Consider the following 20815-nt stretch of genomic DNA (forward strand, 5'->3'; position numbering starts at 1 on the left):
TTCCATTAACAAAGCAGAACAAAGCAGAAGAGCACATTAAACTTCAGGGACATGACCAGCGTCAGTGAGCAGCTCAAATACTGCTGTGCTGGCCTGGGGAAGAGGGAGACAGAGGCATCTCTCAAGGAAACAAGGCAAGAGAAACCCCGTTCTTGTCTCTAGCGATACTGATTCTTACAAGGCTACACTCTTACAACTAGAAGCACTTGCTTTCTATGGCCTCCTCCATTCCACATTTGAGTACCTCGCATGCCAACTCTTCCCTTCCCTTAGGGTTTCAGCAGGCTTTTCTGCTGCTTTATGAGTGTACACCCACAGGAACACACCAAGTCATGCGCTGCTCTTCACAGAAGCTGCAACACTGAAGACACGCTTCTCCAGCCTCAATAGCCCCAGCCCACCACCCCTCCGCACAGCAGAGGCCAGGCTGAGAGCAGGACCTAGGGAAAATCCGCCCACCGAGCACTGGGGGACTTGGGAGAGCTCCAGGACTCTCGGAACAAAGCTGTGCTGGAAGCATGTGGGTTTCTATAGTGTATGCCCGCTTTCCTCCTAGCTGTTGTCAGCGCAGCAACCGCCTTGCTTTCAGTGAGCATTTAATCCTCCTCCCCCCACTTCAAACTAGCCCAGAAAGGGTCTGAACAGGTAGAAAAGTGGGAAGTTGGGCAGCTGCAGCAGGCAGTGACTCCTTCCAAAGCCAACTGTGCCTGCATCTGACTATCACCTTTTGCATTTTGGATCTGGATGCAAGAGCAAACAAAGGACAGCTCCAGCTGTAGCTTTAGGTTTCAAAAGCCTTATGCTCACTGCAACTAAATCTGGCTTCCAGTTTGCTACCATACACACAGACAGGACTGAGCCTTTGGAGGACTCATAAGAAACAGTCTGCATAAAGCCAAGCAGGCAAGGATGTTCCCCAGGGATTTCTTTTACATCCACTAACACCAAACAGTTTTTACTAGAGCATCTGACCTTGGGCTACCCCAAATCCGCCTGTTTCCTCCCCATCATGTGAAAAGCAGCTCACATATGGCACAGGAGGCAGGACAGGCTGGATGCTTAGTCACAAACCAGTCCAGCATCCAGGAGTGTAAAACTGGCTTAAAGTTATGAAAGGAGGCAAAATCTAAGGGCATTCAAATAGATAATGCAAAGGGGACTAATCCTATTTGCAGAGTTAGAAAGCAGCCAACCTTCAGCACAGATCCAAGGCTGAGCACAGAAACTATCACACACCATACTGGGAACAGGCACAAGAGACCTGCCCAAGGTCACCCTGGCCTCTGCCCTGCTTCTCCAAAGCATTCCCTACAGGGGAGTTATCATTTCTATCATGTTTAGACTGGAGCTATCAGGGACTGCACAAGACCCCTCACTTCAACACAATCCAAAGCAAAATGGTTCACTTCACCCTCATCTTCCTGTTTGCAGGAACCCTTTCCCATAAGAAGTTCTTGGGCTGCGGGATGTTTGGAACGCAAGTCTCTTCACCAATCCCCTCTCGTGAAGGATGTGCAAGTCTCACTTCTGCTTGGCCACCACCCATCCCAGAGATGCTTTTGCTCTTTGATTGCTTCACAGCTCGAAGAGCCCCAGCTCACGCTCAGCAGCAGGGTCCAAGTCCAGCCCAGGCCCTGAGCAAGGGGTGCAGAGCCTGCCAACAGGTAGCTGGGCTGTATCAGCTCCTGGAGCTGTCTGACAAAGCACTGCCCACGGAGCAGCTCCAAGGGTTTCGTCAGCAGCCTGGGTCAGTAGCAAAGAACATCTTCTGGTGCAGTGTGTGACAGAGCCCCACTGCAGACAGGAACTTCATGTTCTGTGCTTCACACACAGGCTGAGTCAGTGCCCCCAGCAGAAGGCTCTGCCGCCTCCAACTGCTCTTTGCGCCATCACCAGAAAGGTGCAAACACGATTTCCAATGCAAAGTCACCAGCTGCTTACTGCACACAGGCTTCCAGACAGGTCACCAGGAGAACACAGGGGCACACAACTCCAACTCCTTCTTGGAGAGGTTAACAGAAACTTGAGCTATATCTAGAAAATTGAGATTGATATGTTTTTGAGGCATAACAAGTAGTTTCAGTTTAAAAACTGCAGTGGCCAAGAGGAGAACTGCTGTGTTGTCAGGAATCGTGCACTGCAGTGGTGTCACCCATTCACTTGCACTGCTGTGCACATCACCAGCATTCCTGGATTCATCACAAATTAGTTTGTAAAGACCACGTGAAATCCTGACACTTCCTCAGTGCAGCAGCGATGCTGCACAGCAGCTCCCAGCTCCTGCTCTCACACCAGGCCATGGGGCTGGCATGTCTGACTGGCCTGGGTCTGACCCAGAACAAGGGCTGCTCCCAAGCACAGCTCTTGGAGCAGCTCAAAGCCCAGCAGGCTCATTGGAACGCTGCTGTGGCAGTGAGCAGCTCCTGTCAGCAGCCTGGATCACACACACAGCTCTACACATGGAAGTGGTACAGGCTGTGCTCAGCAGCCTCAAGAGAGGCTCTGATGGCATTGCTTCAAAGGCTCTTATTAAGCATCCTTTGACTACATGATGTGGCTTTGGCCGGTGCTGCTCTCCTGCCTGCTGCAGGGAGGGAAGACTTGAGGAGGCAGCACCCTTGGGAACAGCACATGGCTTCCACAAGCCTCACTATTAAGAGTATAAATTGAGTCCGCAAGACAGAAGTGCTTGGTACAAGCTTTACATCACCTCTGACGAACAGGCCCACTGTTTCACAAGCTGGAATCAGAGGGTTCTCATACTGCTTGTTCAGTGCCATGCCTAGGAGCTGAACTGATGGGGAAGCATGGTCAAAGCCTTACAGGTTTGTCTCAGCACACCAGGCACTTACACTTTTATCCCACTTAAGCTGGTTCTTCACTGCAGGTGCAACTCCAACAGATTCCAGCTACTTTGTTGTTGTTTTTCCTATCTACAATGGTTTCTTTCAAGTGTAGGCTGCTCTGGGTGGATACAGCCCCATTTCACCTCTGTGCCCATTATGGGTGAATTCAGTGATCTCTCACCTACTCCAGGCTAATCCCAAGGGCTGTCTGCAAGCATCTTATCACCAGAGTCTGCTTTGTCCCTAGCCCCACTCTCAACACAAGGGAGGGAATGCAGTTCCCCTGCCCTAAGGGGATATTACCACCATTAGCATAGAAGAAGAAACCTGATTACAGCTAAAACACACCAGAAAGTGAGTAAAAGGTAAATATTTAATGACAGTTGAGATTCCTGCACTTCCAACTGGACTCCTGAGGCTTCTGGAAGGAAGGGACAGAGGATGGAGGAAGCAGCAGCACCACAGCAGTGCAGGTCACAGTAGCTTTAATAGCGACTTTTACAGTAAGGCTGCGACTGCAACACTCAAATGCACCAAGTTCCTCTGCAAGGCTGCAACTCACATCAGCACAAACTGCTACTTGAAGTCACCTACTTTAATCTCCTTGTGCACCTGTAGTCTGTTTCCACTGGCAAATCCAGGTCAAGTCTCACTAGTGGCAGTTGCTGCATCACACCCAGACACACACCTCAATGTAAAATGCCACTGGTAATGCAGGATATAACACATCATGGCTACTTTGCGGAGCAGAATGAACTCCTCCCTTTGCAGTTAAAAGGCTCATGCAATGTGTTATCAGTCTGAGGAGTTCTGTTGCTTGGATTTGTGGTGGCGGCTGCCTGGGTCTGACTTTGGGTGGAATGCACTGCCAACACCTCCAGGCACAACTCACACCTGCCTTGAGAATGAGACTTGTGAAGGGGAGAAAAACAGTTGCTTCATTTGGTTTACATCAGAAGTTTATTCAAAGAAAGCCCTTGGAAACTGAACTGAACAAAGTGCCCTGGTGATCTGGTTCCTCAGCTTCAAGAGGAATCCTTTCTTACCCATGCCCAAATAGCCAGGTGTGGAAAGTGAGCTTGCTTCCTTCAGCTTTCAAAGAGCTTCCCCCATCCCAGTCACTGCGGGAGCTGCTGGAGCTGACGGGAACCCTCCGCAGCTGCAGTCACGCAGAGCTCACTATCACTGCACTGCACCCGCCAAGTGCTTCACTACTGACATCCCCCCACACACGAGGTTCTGCTCCAGAGCTGCTGCAGCACCACCACGCTCTGCCTCTGCTCTGTGAGCTTCCTCAACAGCAAACCTAACAGTATCTAAATACGAGGCTGGTTGGTGGGTTAGACCCCAAACTATGAGCACTACAGAAGCAACACAGGGATTCGAGGCTTCATTTTTCCCTCTTTAATATAACCCAAACTCAGAAACACAAGTTGTTCTCTTGCTTGTTTCCAGGAGTATTCCAAAGGAAGAATTAAGAAACATGTCTTTCCACTTATTATTTGACAGCAAAGGGCAAAGGAAACCAGAGGAACATTGAAGACTATCTACAATCTCATGATTTGTTCCTGACCGATCCACCTCCAAGGCCAGGGAAAAGCTATTTATAACAGTTCCTTGACTGGCAGTTTAATGCATGTTGAGACCATTTTTTAAAAGTTATTATGATTCTTATTAGAGTTAAAATTGTATCACTGCATCTGTTAAAATTTATGACAAATTCTACATGAAGGACTAACAGCAGCCTGAAGTCCGCAGCCTCTCCAGCTGATGCAGTTTGCTCCTAAGCAAACAGCCCCCAGCAGCAGCTCTGCAGCTCCCTTCTGCCCTCCTCTTCGTGGTATTCCCAGCCTGGAAGAGGCAGCACATCCAGGTACCTGGGAGCAGGAAGCACGCACCTCCACAGAGCGAGTTCTGCTCAGGCAGAAGCAGAGCAGCCCTTAGCTCCTGAACACACTGGCCCAGGTCTGCCTGCACTCACGGACAGCATTCCACAGGTTTGGAAGTGCACCAGTTGATTTGTAAACTTGGATCTTGTTTACAACAGCCAGGACCTCACTTCCTGTACTCCAGTTCCCAGCAGAGCATAAAAATACCACACACCCCCTTTTTCCTGTGATCACCTTTTACTGTCAACTGTTAAAGGCACTGATATTGAAACTCCGGAGCCTCAAGCTCTCATTAATGACTGTGGTAGTACTAAGGAAAGTGGGAAAACTACGTAAGTAGCCCTAATAGCACCAGGAAGAATTAATACACATAGCTACTCTGAAAACAGAAGAAAAGCACAAGTTAGCATCAAATCACACAAGATACTTCACACGTCATTCCAAAACTAACAACCCGTGGGGACACAGCAAGATCCTCCCGGAGAAAGAGGTATAACTGAAAGCTAAGTAACAGTTTATAACAGTAACATTTCTTGTCTAGCGGGGGTGCACCAAATACCCCAAACTTGCTGGGGGCAATCTAAGTTGAAGCTGATTTCCTCAAGACAGCTGTTTGCATCCAAGAGGTGAAACAGCTCAATAGTCCCTGCTCAAGAAAGGATCTACCACCAGGAAACCAGTTCAAGGGTTCCACAACAACAGACTTAAAGTACCAGTTACCCTGAGATTAAAATATAAACCAAGATACTTTCTGCCACTACAATCTGTGACAAGGACTGGAGCCTTTGCTGCTGGTGCTTCACAGTACAACAGCCACCCTGACGCAGGAACAGCAGATTTAAGTGAGAGCAACAACCACAGACAGTAACACACAGACAATGCTAATGCCAAGTGTCACGTTCCCAGAGAATCCAGCTTTGCTGCAGTGAAAAGTGTGCAGTTAAATGCCAAGCAGCATTTGTTCCATCAAGGAGAGCATTACAACTTGCCTGTACTGACATACAAGAGTAACTCTGGTGTGATTAAGTGCAAAGGAAAACCGGAGCAAGCAAAGGGAAGAATCGTCGCGGGGCTCCTGGTATACAAAGATACTCAGCGACCTGTTCCTGTACCAATGCCTTTCTGGAGTTCCAACCTCTTCACATCATTTGATCTGTATTTAATTCTGCAGAGAAACAAACCCATTCAGATCACGGGACTTGGGAAATCACATCCCTGCCCCTTAGCACTAACCACGCTGCCTAACAGGACACCACTGGGATACCTGCCAGAGCTGGTGAGACTGTTCGGAGCTGAGGTTTTATGGGATGAAGAACTGACACTGCTGCCACTGCCGCTTGCTGACCAAATGACACCGGCTTCAGAGCATAGAATGAGACCTGTGAGAAACCTAGAAATGACACAAATTTGCATTCTGCTTTAAGTCTCCATACACCTCACGGATGCTCACAAGAAAACCCTTCCGAGTACCAAATCTGGGCCAAAAAGTAGTGGAGAACTTTCCAGTCTGAAGCAACCGTGGTAACAATCACCATTACAGTTGTTCATAGTCCATGTACTACAAACTGGGGAAAACCAACCAAAGTGAGAGCTTCGACTGTTCTACAGAGCTCCTTGCCAAAGACTCATTCCAGAGCTCTGCTGAGATTAAACTGTTAATACACTCAAAAAGACACTATAAAAACTCAGCTTAGGAAAAAAAAATCATCACCCGCTAAGGAGTTCCCTTTGGCATTTAAGGTTTCTTAGTCCGGACTGGAGTCCAAGCTTGAGGTTCCTGCGCCTGGGTGGGATATTTACAAAAAGGGAGAAAAAACACAAGGACTGAAATTAAAAACAAACTAATTCTGCCATTAATAAATAAGGCTCACATCTGTTTTGAACCCTGTTTCATGTTCTTGTGAAATACAGCTACAGGGGACTGGTTTCACAAAACAATGCTCCACGGCTTCATTCTCTCTGAAGGAATTTGTTTAAAAACACACACTTTAACTTCAGGACACAAAGACTTTGTGAAGCTCCTTCAGGAACGTGGCCAGGGCGTTCGCATCGCCTCCAGCCCAGCCAAGGACTGAGGAGCAATGGGCACAGCCCAAGCACACACTAGCTCCTGGGAGCTCAAATCCCCTTGCTGCCAGCATCAGGTGTGACCTGCCTGCTGACTGCACTCACCAGGTTCCAAATGACTGGGATAGGCAGCTTATTCCTAGTTGCAGCCTCCATCCACTGCAAGAGCAGCTATGGGCTGGGGCAAACCAAACTACACAGTGCTGGGAGAGCCCAAGACCGCCCACTCACAGCTGAAGCAGCCAAGATAGAGCACCAAGTGCCAAGCTGTGCTTTCCTCTTTCCAGCATACAATCAGAAGTCTAAAACCTAGAAAGAAGCTTCCTTTAGAGACGAGTGATGCTGAAAAAGCCTAATGGTGATAAAAGAAAAACACACTTTATGACAGCTACCAAACTCCAGAGAGCAGCAGGTTTTAACTGAGGAGACTGCATCTACCCATAAAAACAGGTATTTCAAGGACAGCTTGCTTACGAGGTGACATACACAGCTATGATATTATGACTCAGACAAGATGCCAGCTTCTCTGAGAGGCTTCCTGGGATTGGAGGAGGAAGAACACAGGAGGAGATGAGAAGGCAAAAGTGGAAAAGGCTCTTGAAAAATGCATGTTATCCACATTCACGTCCAAAGGTATCCTGGGCAGCTGGAGATGTTCCAATCCACTAGAGCAAAGCAAAGCAACCCAAACACCGACACAGCCCCAGTGAGACAACCTGCCAACAGCAGAGTAAACAGCATGGACAGCCTGGCTCTGATCTGTGCCAGTGTCTGCTTCCTGAAGAGATGGAGCAAGATGACACCTACAACAGGACCGAGCCACACCGCACAAGTTAATCAAGGTCACTGTTGTTAGGAGTTCATCTCATGCACTGTATTTGTGTTGACATGAACCTACTGCCTCTGGATCTGACAATTCACACTTGTGCGCTGAACAACACACACTTTATTCTTTCTGCTGCCAGGAAGCACTCAAGACTCTTTGTCTTTACCACTGAGGTGCACTGCCACCGAGCTGAACGAACCTCGTCTTCAGTCAAAACCACTGCCAAAACTTAAGTGTCAAGCGTCACTGCACCAGCGTGGAAAGCTTCCTCTGACCCACACAAGCAGCTTGCTGTGCACATGCAGCACTACCGCAGCCCCAGTGACATTCTCAGTCCTCAGAAGAAGAGCAGCAGCCTTTTATTGCCCATCTGGTGGCCATTAACTCTAGACTCCAAACCTCAGAGTACGTCACTAGAGCCGCTCCATCCCTCCATTTTGCACAGGCAGCTTGTGTTGCAATGAATCATAACCTCACACACAACTCCAAAGAGCTCCTGCTTCCCGCTTCCCAAAAGGCTCCATTAAAATGAGCATGCTTGTCTAACTAGTAAGTGTACCTCTGTAGGCAAGTTAAAACTAGAACCTGCCCATCCCAGCTGTTTTATCTCTCCAGCAACTGATCTTACTCACACACTCGCTAGCATTTACAAACTGGCAGAAGACATAATATGCTTCCTACTGCTGAAGGCACAATTAGGAGACAGTCACACCAAGGCTAACATCTAAAACTTGGATACCAGAAACCCACATGCAGATCAGGGACCCAACAATCCCCTACTGCAAAGGCACTGACTTCTCCCCTGCAAAACCCAGCACACAACAGCTTAGCCTATGAAATAACGTAGTACCAGAGAAAAAGCAGCACTTTAGTTCCAGAGATGAGTTCTGCATTTACAGCACACATCACACCTGCAGAGCCCCCCTTTTTCCATTCCTTCGTGCCCTGCTTTGCTGACCTCAGCCTTCAATGCACACAGAATTAGAAATCAAACTGAATTCCAAGCTGGAACTGAATCCCAGCCCAGCCAGAGCTGTACATCCACTACCGTACTGGCAAACATCACTCCCACTCTCTTCTTGCTTCTCCACCTCTGAGAAGAGCACAGTACTCCCTGTTCTCCCACTGCGTTCCCTCTTTAAACAACACGGCCTTAGGACAGGATAACAACATGTAGCACAAAGGACCTTAATCCCAGGCACAGCATCCATATGTTAGTGTCCCTCCCCAGTGCTTCCTCTTCGGTTTCAGCAGAGCCTCTCTCCACGTGGCCAGCCCAAAGCAGAAGCATTACAGGCAACGCTGACAGCTGGCAGCACAGCACTGCACAAACCAGAAACAGGAATTGCCAGCTTAGCTACTGATGTCCCTAAGGACAGAAAGAACTCCATGCACTCGCATCCGCTGCAGAGGATGGAGGCAGGCAGCCCTCCTCGGGTCACACAAGTGCAGCAGGGTGTCCCCCTCCAAAGAAAGAAAACAACCCCACAGAGGCCAAGAGCCTACTTGTCCCTCACCCTCTCCCTCAAAAGGTCTTTCCAGGCCACCTTTCAAAACAAGAAGCTGCCACCTCAGAAGACGAGGAACAGCTGTTTTGACAAGCCTGGCCCTTGTTCAAACACTGGAATATAAGCCTGGATCCACTGCCATCACTAAAAAGTTCAACTCAAGTGCATTGTCCTGGCCCTAAACCACAGGTCACCTATTCCATGTTACATACCACATCACTGTTCTGACTGGAAAGGTGTGCAGCAGAACAGAAGATGAAAAAAGGATCTCCACAAGTTCCTGTTCTCATGTGAAGCAGCATAGGGCAATAGGTCAGAATAAGTGACAAATGCCAGGGGAATTTAACAGCCATCTCTACTTGGAGACTGCTCCATTCCTGGTCATTATTATCATGACCTTTTACCATTAAAAAGTCTCTGGTCTGTGTCTAAAAATCACCTTAAGAAGTCTTAAAACAATCCCATTCAGAAACTGCCACACAGCTGCAGCTGCAACAATCTGACAAGACATTTGGATGGGAACAAGACAACTTCTAATGGCATGCAGCATGCACTGAGCAGTGGAGTGAGCCCAGCGCTTCAGGAATGACAGAGCACTGGCAATGCTCATTCCAGGCAGGGAGGCAGTGCTCATGCAGTGGGCTCCAGCCAGGACAAGCTGCATGGAGTCTTACCCACACTCAACACGAGACTTAGTGTTTCATTTGTTCCCATCATTTATTCCTTGACACAGCAAAATGCTCTATTACTGCATCCCAGGGGCTTGCTGCAACTACTAACACTGCAAATCAGTGACTGAGATTTCAAACTGAGGAGCAATAGGAAAAGTCACCAGCGTTTATTTTTAGAAGTCTCTGGAAATTGGCATTATGGGAGGAAAAGGGACATTTGGAAGCATCAGAACTGTATCTTCATTAAGGATGTTTCTCCCTCAAATAAAGCTGTACTATCTGCTAAATGCAGTGTGTAAAGAGGCTATTTCAGCTGCATACTGCAGCTGATGAGACATAGTCGGCACTTAGGTAGCTGTCTGAGCAACTGAAACACCATGTGTGTTATCAACATGATTCTCATACTAAATCCAAACCCACACCAGCTAGTTTGAAGAAAATTCCCTCTATGCCAGCCAAAGCCAGACCACTGGTACACCCCCACTGTGGAGCATGTCTCTCATGGACACAGTCGACCAAGCTAAAGATGAGCTACAGAGACCGAGTGTAGGGAAGCTACACGTACACCCCGAGCTTTCCTGAGGCAGAAATCAATCTCTCTCCAGCCATGGAAAGATACAGTCAGCTGCAGAACCACTCCGCTCTGAACTGAACTCCATGGAAGTCCAGCTGGCTGTAACACACATCAGTTTATGCTCGGAAGAATGAGGAGGCGCAAGTCTTCACCTTTGGTGGGCACCGTGAAGCTCAGCTCTCTGCTGGAGAAGGAAACCACTGCCTTTATTACACTCCCTAAAAGCCCCTTCTCTAAGGAGGGTGTAAGATAAAAATACATACATGCACACTCCTGCACCTCACACCTGCACAAAGCATGTGGAGAACTTGTGAACATGAAAAAATAAATAGTCATGTCAAAAACACTGGTAAGGAACTCAAAAAGATGTGCCCATTAGAAACTTTCCGGGAACTTTGAGCTCTAAGCCTGACAGCAGCCTTACAATAAACCAGCCTCCCACCGGCCTGATGCTGCCCCTCTTTACCCAGCAATCACCCCAACTTCCAAAGTTACTACCTTCAGACTTAACAAAGGGATTCACGTACTTCAGGTGGAGACACAGGTTTCCATCGATGAGGTACTTACTGTCTGCTGAGCCTGCATGACAAGCACCACTCTCCCCTTCCTGCTGTGCCCCAGGAGCTGAGCCTGCACTGCCCCCAGCCCACCAAGAGCTGCATCCCAGACATTCCTCAAGCCATGAGCAAAGCTCAGTGCTGTCCATCCCCAAGGCTTCATGCTGGGGACCGGCAGTTTCAAAGCACAGCAGCATCAGTGCAAGTTAATTGTCTAAACTGAACTACTGCCACAACCATCTTCAAGTGAAGCTATTGAGATTAAAGCAAAAGCTATGAACAAAGGCAACTTCCCCCAGGCAAAGCAAATGGAGTATTTATGAGCTGTCTGGTCAAGCTCTCTTTTTTGGCCAGAATACGTTATTCTGGTGGACAAACAGGGCTTGAGATGATGGAAAACATCAGTAGAACTTTGTGATAACACTCAAACCCATGATGCAATTCTTATTTGCACACTGCTCTCTTCGGCTCATCCTTCCTTACTGCAGGACTCCATCTCTACCATCAGATATTAAAAGGGTACTAACTGCAAAGGTTTGCACTTCCTCAAAAGCATCAAGCCTGATCTCCACCAGTTGCACTGGAGGATCACCCAGAATATCATTTCTTGCAAAGACTGGCTCAAAGCTGTGTATTTCACATCACCACTCCTGCTGACACAGACTGAGCTTTAACAAAACATCGCTTTTAGCTCAAAGAAACCCGACTGAATCAACTGACATTAAGTAGGTCTAAGAAAAGAGCACGTCTCAGGAAGCCTGACAGCCGCTCCGTGCTCTCCGTTCCCATTCTCAAGTGTGGAGCTCTCACTTGTTCATCAGCTGAGGAGCTATAGAAGTCAAATGTAGAAACCAAATTTCAACCTAAAAATATGCATGCATGCTCGTGTTCCTATGGCCAACAGCAGCTCTCCATTGCTCCTCACACCTTACAGGTCACAAAATACAAATAAAGGAATACAAAATTAACTTCATCCTTTCTTTTCACATCACCTTCCAGAAGTCACACCTCTCCCTGTGAGGCCAGAAGGCACCACTGCACTGCTAAAGAACAAGAAGTCTGTACCTTCCTGCTTTCTTAACAGGAGGAAGCGTTCTGAAACCTAATGATACACATTTAACCCTTGACAGCACTGAACAGCTCAGAACCAATAGTTATGCAGGGCCAAGGTCCAGCAGGGCAGAGCTGTCATACGAAACAGCTCCAGAGAAGCAAGGAGAGAAACACTGACTGCTACAACAACTATCCTCTCTTAGGTCTGGAAACCCAAGACACTGGAATACATGATGCTCAATAGCATTTTGCTCCCACATTTTGGAGGGTGAGATTTCCTATAAAACTTGGGGCAGTTTCTATAAAGGCAATCCAACTTAATAAGCCAACAACTATTTCTGAATGACTGCATGTCTTACAAGGAGCTGAGACATATTAGCACAACCAGCAAAAGCAGACTTGAAACTATCCCATCATGAAAAGCCACATAAATCTTCAGTCATTTCTTACGTTAAATTGTCCTTAAATAGTCACTGTGTCATTAAAGCCCATCCCTGCAGCCCAATAACAAACAGCAGATTTGCACAGAACTACAGCAATTCACAGCACCAGGAAGACTCTGAGCTGGAGCCTCTACCAGGGCAGTGGCTTGTGCTATTTCAGCAGGTCTGACTTGAACAGGAAACCCAGTGAAATCATTAACAGAGGAATCTGAGTCAATGAGATGTTAAGTACTTGCTATAATTACATATTATTGCAGTTTCTGCTGACAGCGCAACTCAGGCGCCTGGAATTCAATGAACTATCTAGCAAATATCTCAAGTCCCCGCTGTAAATGAAATTACACCTGAATTTGTGTCCGCTCATGTTCATGAGCTGGGTCCCTCATTTAGTGAAGCCATGTAACAGACACTTGGACACTGGTCCCTGGTTAAGAGTTGTTCATGTTTTACCAAGTAAACAAGGCAGCCCTGGCAGCATGTTAATAACAGATCCTGCTTAACACTGCAAGAAAAGGAAAAACAAGTGCAAGAAGGGAGCACACAGGCCATTAACCCCCCAAACACAGCTTCCAGCACATTAGGCAATTGTGCTGCGTTCTAACAAACCCAGAAGTTGGCTGCAGCAAGCAGAAACACTCTGATCTCCCACTCCCACAAGACACCCATTAAGCTTTAACCCAGCTGTTGAAGGTGTCACAACAATTAACACATAGACCTCAAGGTCTTTAGTAAAGCCCTTCTAAGGCTATTGCTGGGAACATAGCTGCAAACAACTGCCACAGCACGATGGTGAAGAGCAGCATGCCAACAGTACATGTATTTCCATCTGAAAAGTGTCAAGCAAGCCACTTACTCCAGACTAGCCTCACCTGCCACAACCTGACAATGCCCATGGCAAAGCTGCACCGACACACTCCGCAAGCCCTGTGACAGATCACTGTGAACGCATTGAAAACCGACACGAAAACAAGAGTAAGGAATTCTGCAGAGGTTGGTGTGTGACGTTAAGTATTTCCACAATGAAAAAGCTAAATGGTTTCAGACTTAAAACTACCCCAAGTATTGTTCTGAGGCTGTGGGCAGCACTTCTCACAAAGCAGACTTCTCACCAGCACCGCAGCCTGGAAGAGAAGGCAGGGAGCAACGCAAGGCTTCTCCGGGAAGGAACAAACCACATTCTTCAGGATCCACATCTCCACATCACAAAGGAAAGGAAACTTTCAGTGAAGATATCAGTCTGCATCTAAATACCACTAACTACCTTTTGTATTTTGGAGACCCTGCCAAACATTTGACATTTCAACGTACTGGTGATGACAAGTTCCCAGGGAACTTAAAAGCCAGTTTCATCCTGATGTGCACAAGAGCCAGACAGAGCAGCATTTACCTTCAAGCTTCTCAACCTCCTGAGGCTTGGTTAGTGCAGTGGCTCTGCCAGCAGCACTAAGGTACATGGGCCCTGCAGCACAAGTGGCCCGGCTCCCCTTCAAAGGGTTCTCATCACCAAGAGGGTATCAACAAAGCAGCAACAAGGGGGAACCACTCAGGCCCCCAACAGGGAGGGGTGTGAAAGACCCCAGCCCCCAAAAGATTGCTCACAACCACTGACAAATCTTAAGGCTCTCCATTATGTAGCTTTTCAGTCTATCTGCATTTAATTCCTCCCCACCTTTTACACGTGCAGCTCTATCACACTGAAACATCAATTTAATGTAAAAGACAAAATGCATGTGAATTCCTTCGCTTGTGAGGTGCTCCTGCAGTGCTCTTGCTATTGAAGTTTCCCTCTTGCTCATTCCCCTTCATATCACCATCTGATACAGAGGTGCCACAGGAGCCAACATAAAGAACCTGCCAGTCTGTGATAAGATGCTGCAGCAGTAAGGGCTGCTTCTTCCCCTTCAGAAACATTCCCTACTGAACCAAAACCACTCCAACAAGGGGGACCGGCTTCCAGAAGCCACCTTCTGATGTAGGACAAACAAATTCACACTTGACCCCTGATAATACACTGTAACGATTGCTACAGCAATACTGACTTCAAACTGCATCTTAATGTTACTGGTCAAGTCAACCAGAGTTAAAAAACCCATTGCTTGGGATGCCTGCACCTTCTACACACAGCAAGTTCTGATCTGAGGCTGATGAGCAGCCAAGACACCACCAGCAGTCTGTGGAACTTAGTAGCTCTGGATAGCAACTGGATTATTTTGCAAACAAAAGCAACTTTTATCTACTGCACTCTGCAAACACAGTGGGAGAACTGAAAGTCCAGATAAATTGCTTTTAGTCTCAACATTGTCCTCGATAATAAGAGGCTGTTAAGTTCAACCTTAATAAAAGCTCTTAAAGGCAAAACAACAGAATCCAAACAGATATTGCTTCCGATGTGCAATTTTATCAAGTGAGGGAAAAAAAATGAAGAATTATTTTCTCCCCAGGTCCATAGCTGTGTGTGACGGGGTCATTTGCAGTGCCCAAGCTGTACTGGAAATAAGAGTTTCAGAGTGCCATTTCCCTTCTACAACACTGAAGACGGGGAAGGTGTTGCCTGCAGAAAGGGCTCAGTGTTTCAGCACAACTCTGCTCTCGGGATGGTTTGCAAACAGGCACTGCTGGGACTGAACATGGAAAATTCTTTGCAGTGCGTTCTGATACTAAAAATACAGTTAAGGTGAAAAAAATACCCACTATGGCCAAATTAAACAGGAGGGAGAATCTGGATATTGAGATGGAATGCAATTACCCAAGTAGGAATTTGCCCAGGACACTTTTGCTTAGAATGATCTGGCTATTTAATGACAAGAAATAGCCAGGAACACATACCTCCTGCTGGCATCCTCTCCCATCCCTAACACTACCCTGCTATCAATGGAACAGGGGTGTCATCAGCTCTAAGTCCTCAGCTACAGCCAGGGTGCTCCTGGTGACCTGCAATGGGTGAGCAGATCCACCGCCACCCATCTTACTCCAACTGCAACAACTTGTGTGATTACAACCTGCTCCATGGACCCAGATAGGAACATGAGTAGCAACAGGAAGCTTCAAAGTGCTTCAGCTGCTCTATTACTGATACACTATCCAGAAGTCACCCAAAACATTCTTTATTAACAAAAATGTTTACTGCTGGTACATTCAACATTTAGAATGAGTCAGTACCAGCCCCCAGAAAACCTCCCTTCCCCCAAACATAAAAGTAAAGGCAGCCTAAAAGGAGACTCTGGCTGCACTGGTAAGCACTGCCCAACAATAATCAAAGTACAAACCAATTCTAAACATTTGGGGAAAGAAAGTATGTGACATTCCTACCACCCACTCCTAATCTTTGCCACTAAATAGGATCAAAACAAGAATATAAGAGCTAGAGCCTCACTGCTATGCCTAAATGAGAACTGCTGTTCTCAGATCTGCGCCTGACACAGTAACGCAAAGAACCCCTGTGTGGAGGCAGCAAAGCTCGGAGCAAGCAGAGGGGACGGGGCTGCAGGAGACCAGCCATGGTCCAAGGTCAGAGAGGACAGCGTCTATTCAGCATTATTCCCTTCACAAGACTTACACCTGTCTGAAAAGCATTTTGGATTTTAGGGGCCTCTGATCAGCCCCAGCGATGTTACACGACTGTCACATAGTAATTACTAGAGGCAGCAAAGTGTGCTGGCTTGGGTTTGGACGGTATAGGCTTGATTTACCAGGAATTCTTTTTTTCTAACAAGGTGCCTTACTTCGAATTCCTGTATTGAATTCCTCCAACACATGGCAGAAATAAAAACTGGAGGGATCTTAAGGACTGTGTGCCTAAAACTCCTTACAGAATAAAACAGCACATGGTTGCAACAGAGGAGAAAAACCCTTCTCAGAGGTTCACTGGAAGCTGAATGGAAAGGTCAAATACACATCATTTCCCCTATGAAAAGCAGGACATAACAAAAGCTTACCAGAGCACTTTTCCCTAAATAAAGATGATCCTTAAGCAAATACTTCCCAGCAGAAGATGACTACAAATATTCAAATACATGCTTCTACTTAAGTTGCTTCAAGAGTAACTCCTGCACTTTGGAAAATCCACTGCGTCCTTCTATTAATAATTATTCATAGAGCCCTACTATAGATTCAGAAGAGAAATACAAGTTCAAAACCTTCATATTCATTACTGTCTGCTCCTACTGAACACAATCACATTCCAATGAAATGACAGGAAGAAAGGTGCACCCAGACATAGGTTTGTCAATATTTACACGCAGTAGCCTACAAAGCACATGGACATCATTCAGAAAAGCATGCTAAAAATCACTGCAAGTCATGGTATCTCCAACCATTTCTTGTCCTCTACCACCTCCCCAGTCAGAGGCCAGCTCAGAGTCCCTTACACACCCCAAGAGCAACAAGAGCACATACACACAAAGGTGGATTGTACATCCTCACCTTCCCTCCACCCTAAGCCTTTCAATTTGACACCTACCAACTTGGGGTGGGGGGGAGAAATGCACTTAGGAAATGAATAAACAAGCAGAAGTTAAGAGTCTGATTAGAAAATATAGTATTATATGGGTATACAAAAAGAGCCACACAGAAATGTATATATATTAATATATAAAGATATATAAAATGACAGAGCTCCTGTGTTTCTGAACAAAATGAACAGTTAGCTTGCAAACTTTCTGAAGTGATGCTGTCTGCCCTTCTGGAATTGTCTACACTGGTTTTTGGTTGGGTTTGGGGTTTTTTGTGTGGGTCTTTTTGTAATGTGCGTTTTTATTTTAACTAACCCCCCCGACAAGGTGAAGTACCATCAATTAAACAGCAAGGGAAGAACCAGCCTGATCTTAAAATGGATGCAGCAGATTCTTTTAAAGAGCAACATGTTGCAATCACCTTTCATTTTAGGGGAAGGGAAGGATTCCCTGAAAGGAACAGAAACGGGGAGCGGGGCGGGGGGGGGAGGCTGCGACTGAAAAAACACTGCTGGGGGGTTTATTTTAACCAAAACCTTCGCTTTCCCCCCCGTTCGCAGGGGCTGGGGCCGGGGATCGCAGCCCGGTGCCCCTGTGGAAGGCTCGTTGCCGGCAGCTCGGGAGGAGGCGAGGAGAGAAAGGCTCACAGAGGAGAGAGAAAAAGAAAATGGCGCAGAGACTAAGTCCCGACCGTCGACAAGGCGACTTTCCAGGGAGGAATCGGGGCCCAAAGGAGACCCCGGCAGAGGCGATAGGGTCGGATCGGGGGCCTCCGGAGCCTCGTCTAGGGGAGGCGGGGGCCGAGGTGGGGCGAAGCCACAGGGAAGGGGCCGTTTTTGGCGGCTCGATGGGAACAATGGGGCCGGTGAGCGAGGAGCCGGGACTTAGTCTCTGGGACGCCATGTCTGTGCGCGGCGAGGCGAGGGGCGCGCCGCGGCCACACTCACCGTTCGCTCGGAAATCCGCCTCGATCTGCGGGGAGAGCAGACAGGGAGACACGGTCAGCACCGACGTCCCGGGGTGGGGGGCCAGTATTTTGGGGGAGAGGGCCCTGGATTTCCCCCACTTCTCTCCTTCCCATTTGTAAGAAATTAAATGCCAAACGAGAAAGCACCAGCGCGGTGCCCTCCATGGCGGGGGGCACAGAAGGAACCGTCCCCCGCCACCCGCACAGCTCCGAGGTGACCCTCCCCAGCCACCCTCTCCCAAGCGGGGGTCACACACGGGTCCCCTCAGCCCCACCGCCTGGGAGGAGCGGGCCCAGGGGCCGGTGGATGGGGCGCCGCGGCTCGCTGCGGGGAGCAGGCCGGGCTGACAGGGTTCCCCCCGGGCTCAGGAGGCAGCAGCAGGAAACTGCTCCCCTCAACGAGGCTGCAGGAGACGGGGGGGGGGGGGGGGGCGGCCAGCCAGGCCGGCCCTGAGGGAAAGGAAACACCGCGACGGGCCGGGGTCCCGCGGGAGAGGCGGCGGAGCGGGCTCACCTGGGAGTCGTTGTGCAGCTGGTCCCCGCTCATGCCGGAGGCCTGCGGGAGCGGAGCGGCGGGAGCAGCGGCGCGGGGAGAACGGCTACAGCCGCGGGAACGCGGGGAGCGGGAGCGCGCAGCGCGGGCGGCACCGCGGTTGTGTAACTGACTAAGTCCGCGTCCCGCCGCACTGCGCACGCGCGAGCACCGCCTGCCGAAGGGGCGGGGCCAATCCGTGAGATAGCCAATGGCAGCGCCCTTATTTACATACAGGCCACACCCTCCCTCCCCTCGTGCTCTTTCCGAGCTCCTCCGAGCTCCTCCCGTGCTCCCTGCGCCGGGTCGTGTTTTACATATCCGGTACCGCCTCTTCCTGCCTCTCCTCCAATCGGATAACGTAACCTCACCTCATTTGCATGCCGGGTCCCGCCCCGTCGTGGGAGGAACCCAGCGCATTGTGCCCAGCTGGGCGCGAACTACGCATGCGTCCCGTCTCACCCTTGCAGGCCGCCGGGTCATTTGCATACGAGACTCCGCCCCTCGCATGGGCATTATGGCGGCGTTGCGGGTTGGATCTTCCATTATGACACCGGAACGGGCTGTGGGGGCTTGGGGCATGGCGGTTACATCTTGGTGTGACCAACGTGAGAGGGACGTGGAGCTGTTGGAGCGACTGCAGAGGAGGTCACGGAGATGCTGCGAGGGCTGGAGCAGCTCTGCTCTGGAGCCAGGCTGAGAGAGCTGGGCTGGGTCAGCCTGGAGAAGAGAAGGCTCCTGAAGGGGAGACCTGAGAGCAGCTCCAGTGCCTAAAGGGGCTGCAGGAAACCTGGAGAGGGGCTTGGGACAAGGGCCTGCAGGGACAGGCCAAGGGGAATGGCTTTAACCTGCCAGAGGGGAGACTGAGATGAGCTCTTAGGCAGAAGCTGTTCCCTGTGAGGGTGTTGAGGCGCTGGCCCAGGGTGCCCAGAGAAGCTGTGGCTGCCCCATCCCTGGCAGTGTTCAAGGCCAGGTTGGACACAGGGGCTTGGAGCAAGCTGCTCCAGTGGAAGGGGTCCCTGCCCGTGGCAGGGGTTGGAGCTGGATGAGCTTTAAGGTCCCTTCCAACACAAACCAGGCTGGGATTCTGGGGGTTATGTCTTCCTGCCCCAGGGGGCTTTTGCCTGCCAGGCCTTTCCTAACACCTCGCTCTCTGCAGGAGGAACTGTGCAAGCTCCTACAGGACCTGTGTCAGCACAGGTACCCTGATGTGGGGCGTGACTTCCAGCATCTCAGAATGGTTCAGGTGCCCCTTGAATTGTTCCCTTTGGCAGGAGCCCCAGTGTGTGACCTACCTCTCATTTGTCTGTGTCTATGGGGCTGAAGGCAGAGGCTGCAGTAACCGCATGGAGATTCCATTGCGCTGGGTGTTGTGGCCCTGTGTCTGGGTGTGAGTGATGCTGAGAGGGACGTGGACTGGGCAGGTTTGGGGTGTCAGAGTCAAGGATGATGCATTGCAAATAAGAGCTTTCGGCTTTAAAAAGGGATCAACCAGCAAGAGCTTTCTTCCAGCATAAGCAGACCCTTTAAATTCTTTTAAAGGGAAATGGAGGGTAAAAAGGAAACAAAAGCTTTATTTTCTTTTAGCTAATGTAAGAATGAATCATGTACCTGCCTGGAAATGCACCTCCTGTCCCAGCCCTGATCTGAAGACATTTATTTCTGTTCTGCAGCAGCTCTGCTAAAGGGTTTTTCTTCTCAGTGTACTGAGCGGCAGGTTTAGTATGCATGGCTGGTACATGTCTCACAGGACTGCCTCCAGTCTTTGTGGAGCTTCCATCCTGTGCTGCGACACAGAATGTACCTTTCCTCAGCTTCTTTACACAACCAGGGCTTTGATTTGACACTAAAATAACCTGGTGCTGCCAGGCTATCTGAAGCTACACATCAAATGTAAGCAGCGACAGCAGCCACCTATTTGCACTGCGTATTTATACCCTCTAAAGGGAAAAGTCTGTCACTGTCTTACAGTCGTCAGAAGAGGATCTGAGGACTTCCTTTTTTTACCAAGAGCAGGCAAATATTTCTGGCTCTGGTGCTGTTTATTATGCAAACTGCTGTAGTCACTGGTGGGTTTCAAAGATAAACAATGAAAAGGCTGTTTCAGGCACCGCTTGCTGTTGGAAGAGGTCTCTGCCCCTCGCTCGCAAGAATGAGGTGAAAGGGGGCTCAGGTCGTGAGCCCCTCCTCACTGCTGTTGAGGGTGCAGAGGCTGGGTCTCTTCATGCAGGACAGCCTGGCAGTGGTAGGTCCTCTCATCTCCCGTAGGGTTAAACTGGGGTCTGAGCAGAGCCTGCAGGGAGCCTCTGCTCTGCTGTTAGATCGCAACAGCAAGGACATCACAACGGGTCCAAAAGCACATTAAATGGGACCACCAGTGCCACCACGTGTTGCAACAGGCCCCATGATTACAAACCTGTCTGATCTCACA

General features: G+C 49.0%; 1 protein-coding gene across 2 annotated transcripts in view; it reads right to left on the bottom strand.

Annotated features, from left to right (window-relative positions):
* TOP1 (DNA topoisomerase I) overlaps positions 1-18606 on the bottom strand; it is a 66680-nt gene extending 48074 nt beyond the window's left edge. The window contains exons 1-2 of one of the 2 annotated variants that reach the window (XM_080628274.1): positions 18367-18606; positions 17833-17857 (exon numbers count right to left, since the gene is read on the bottom strand). In XM_080628274.1, coding sequence (XP_080484400.1) covers positions 17833-17857; positions 18367-18399 — 58 coding nt within the window. In that variant the 5' untranslated portion in view covers positions 18400-18606. The remainder of the gene's footprint in view (positions 1-17832; positions 17858-18366) is intronic. The other variant, XM_080628273.1, reaches the window with a different exon arrangement.
* Positions 18607-20815: the final 2209 nt, after the last annotated feature.

Source organism: Psittacula echo (assembly GCF_963264785.1).
Source record: "Psittacula echo genome assembly, chromosome: 12".
Classification (NCBI taxonomy): domain Eukaryota; kingdom Metazoa; phylum Chordata; class Aves; order Psittaciformes; family Psittacidae; genus Psittacula; species Psittacula echo.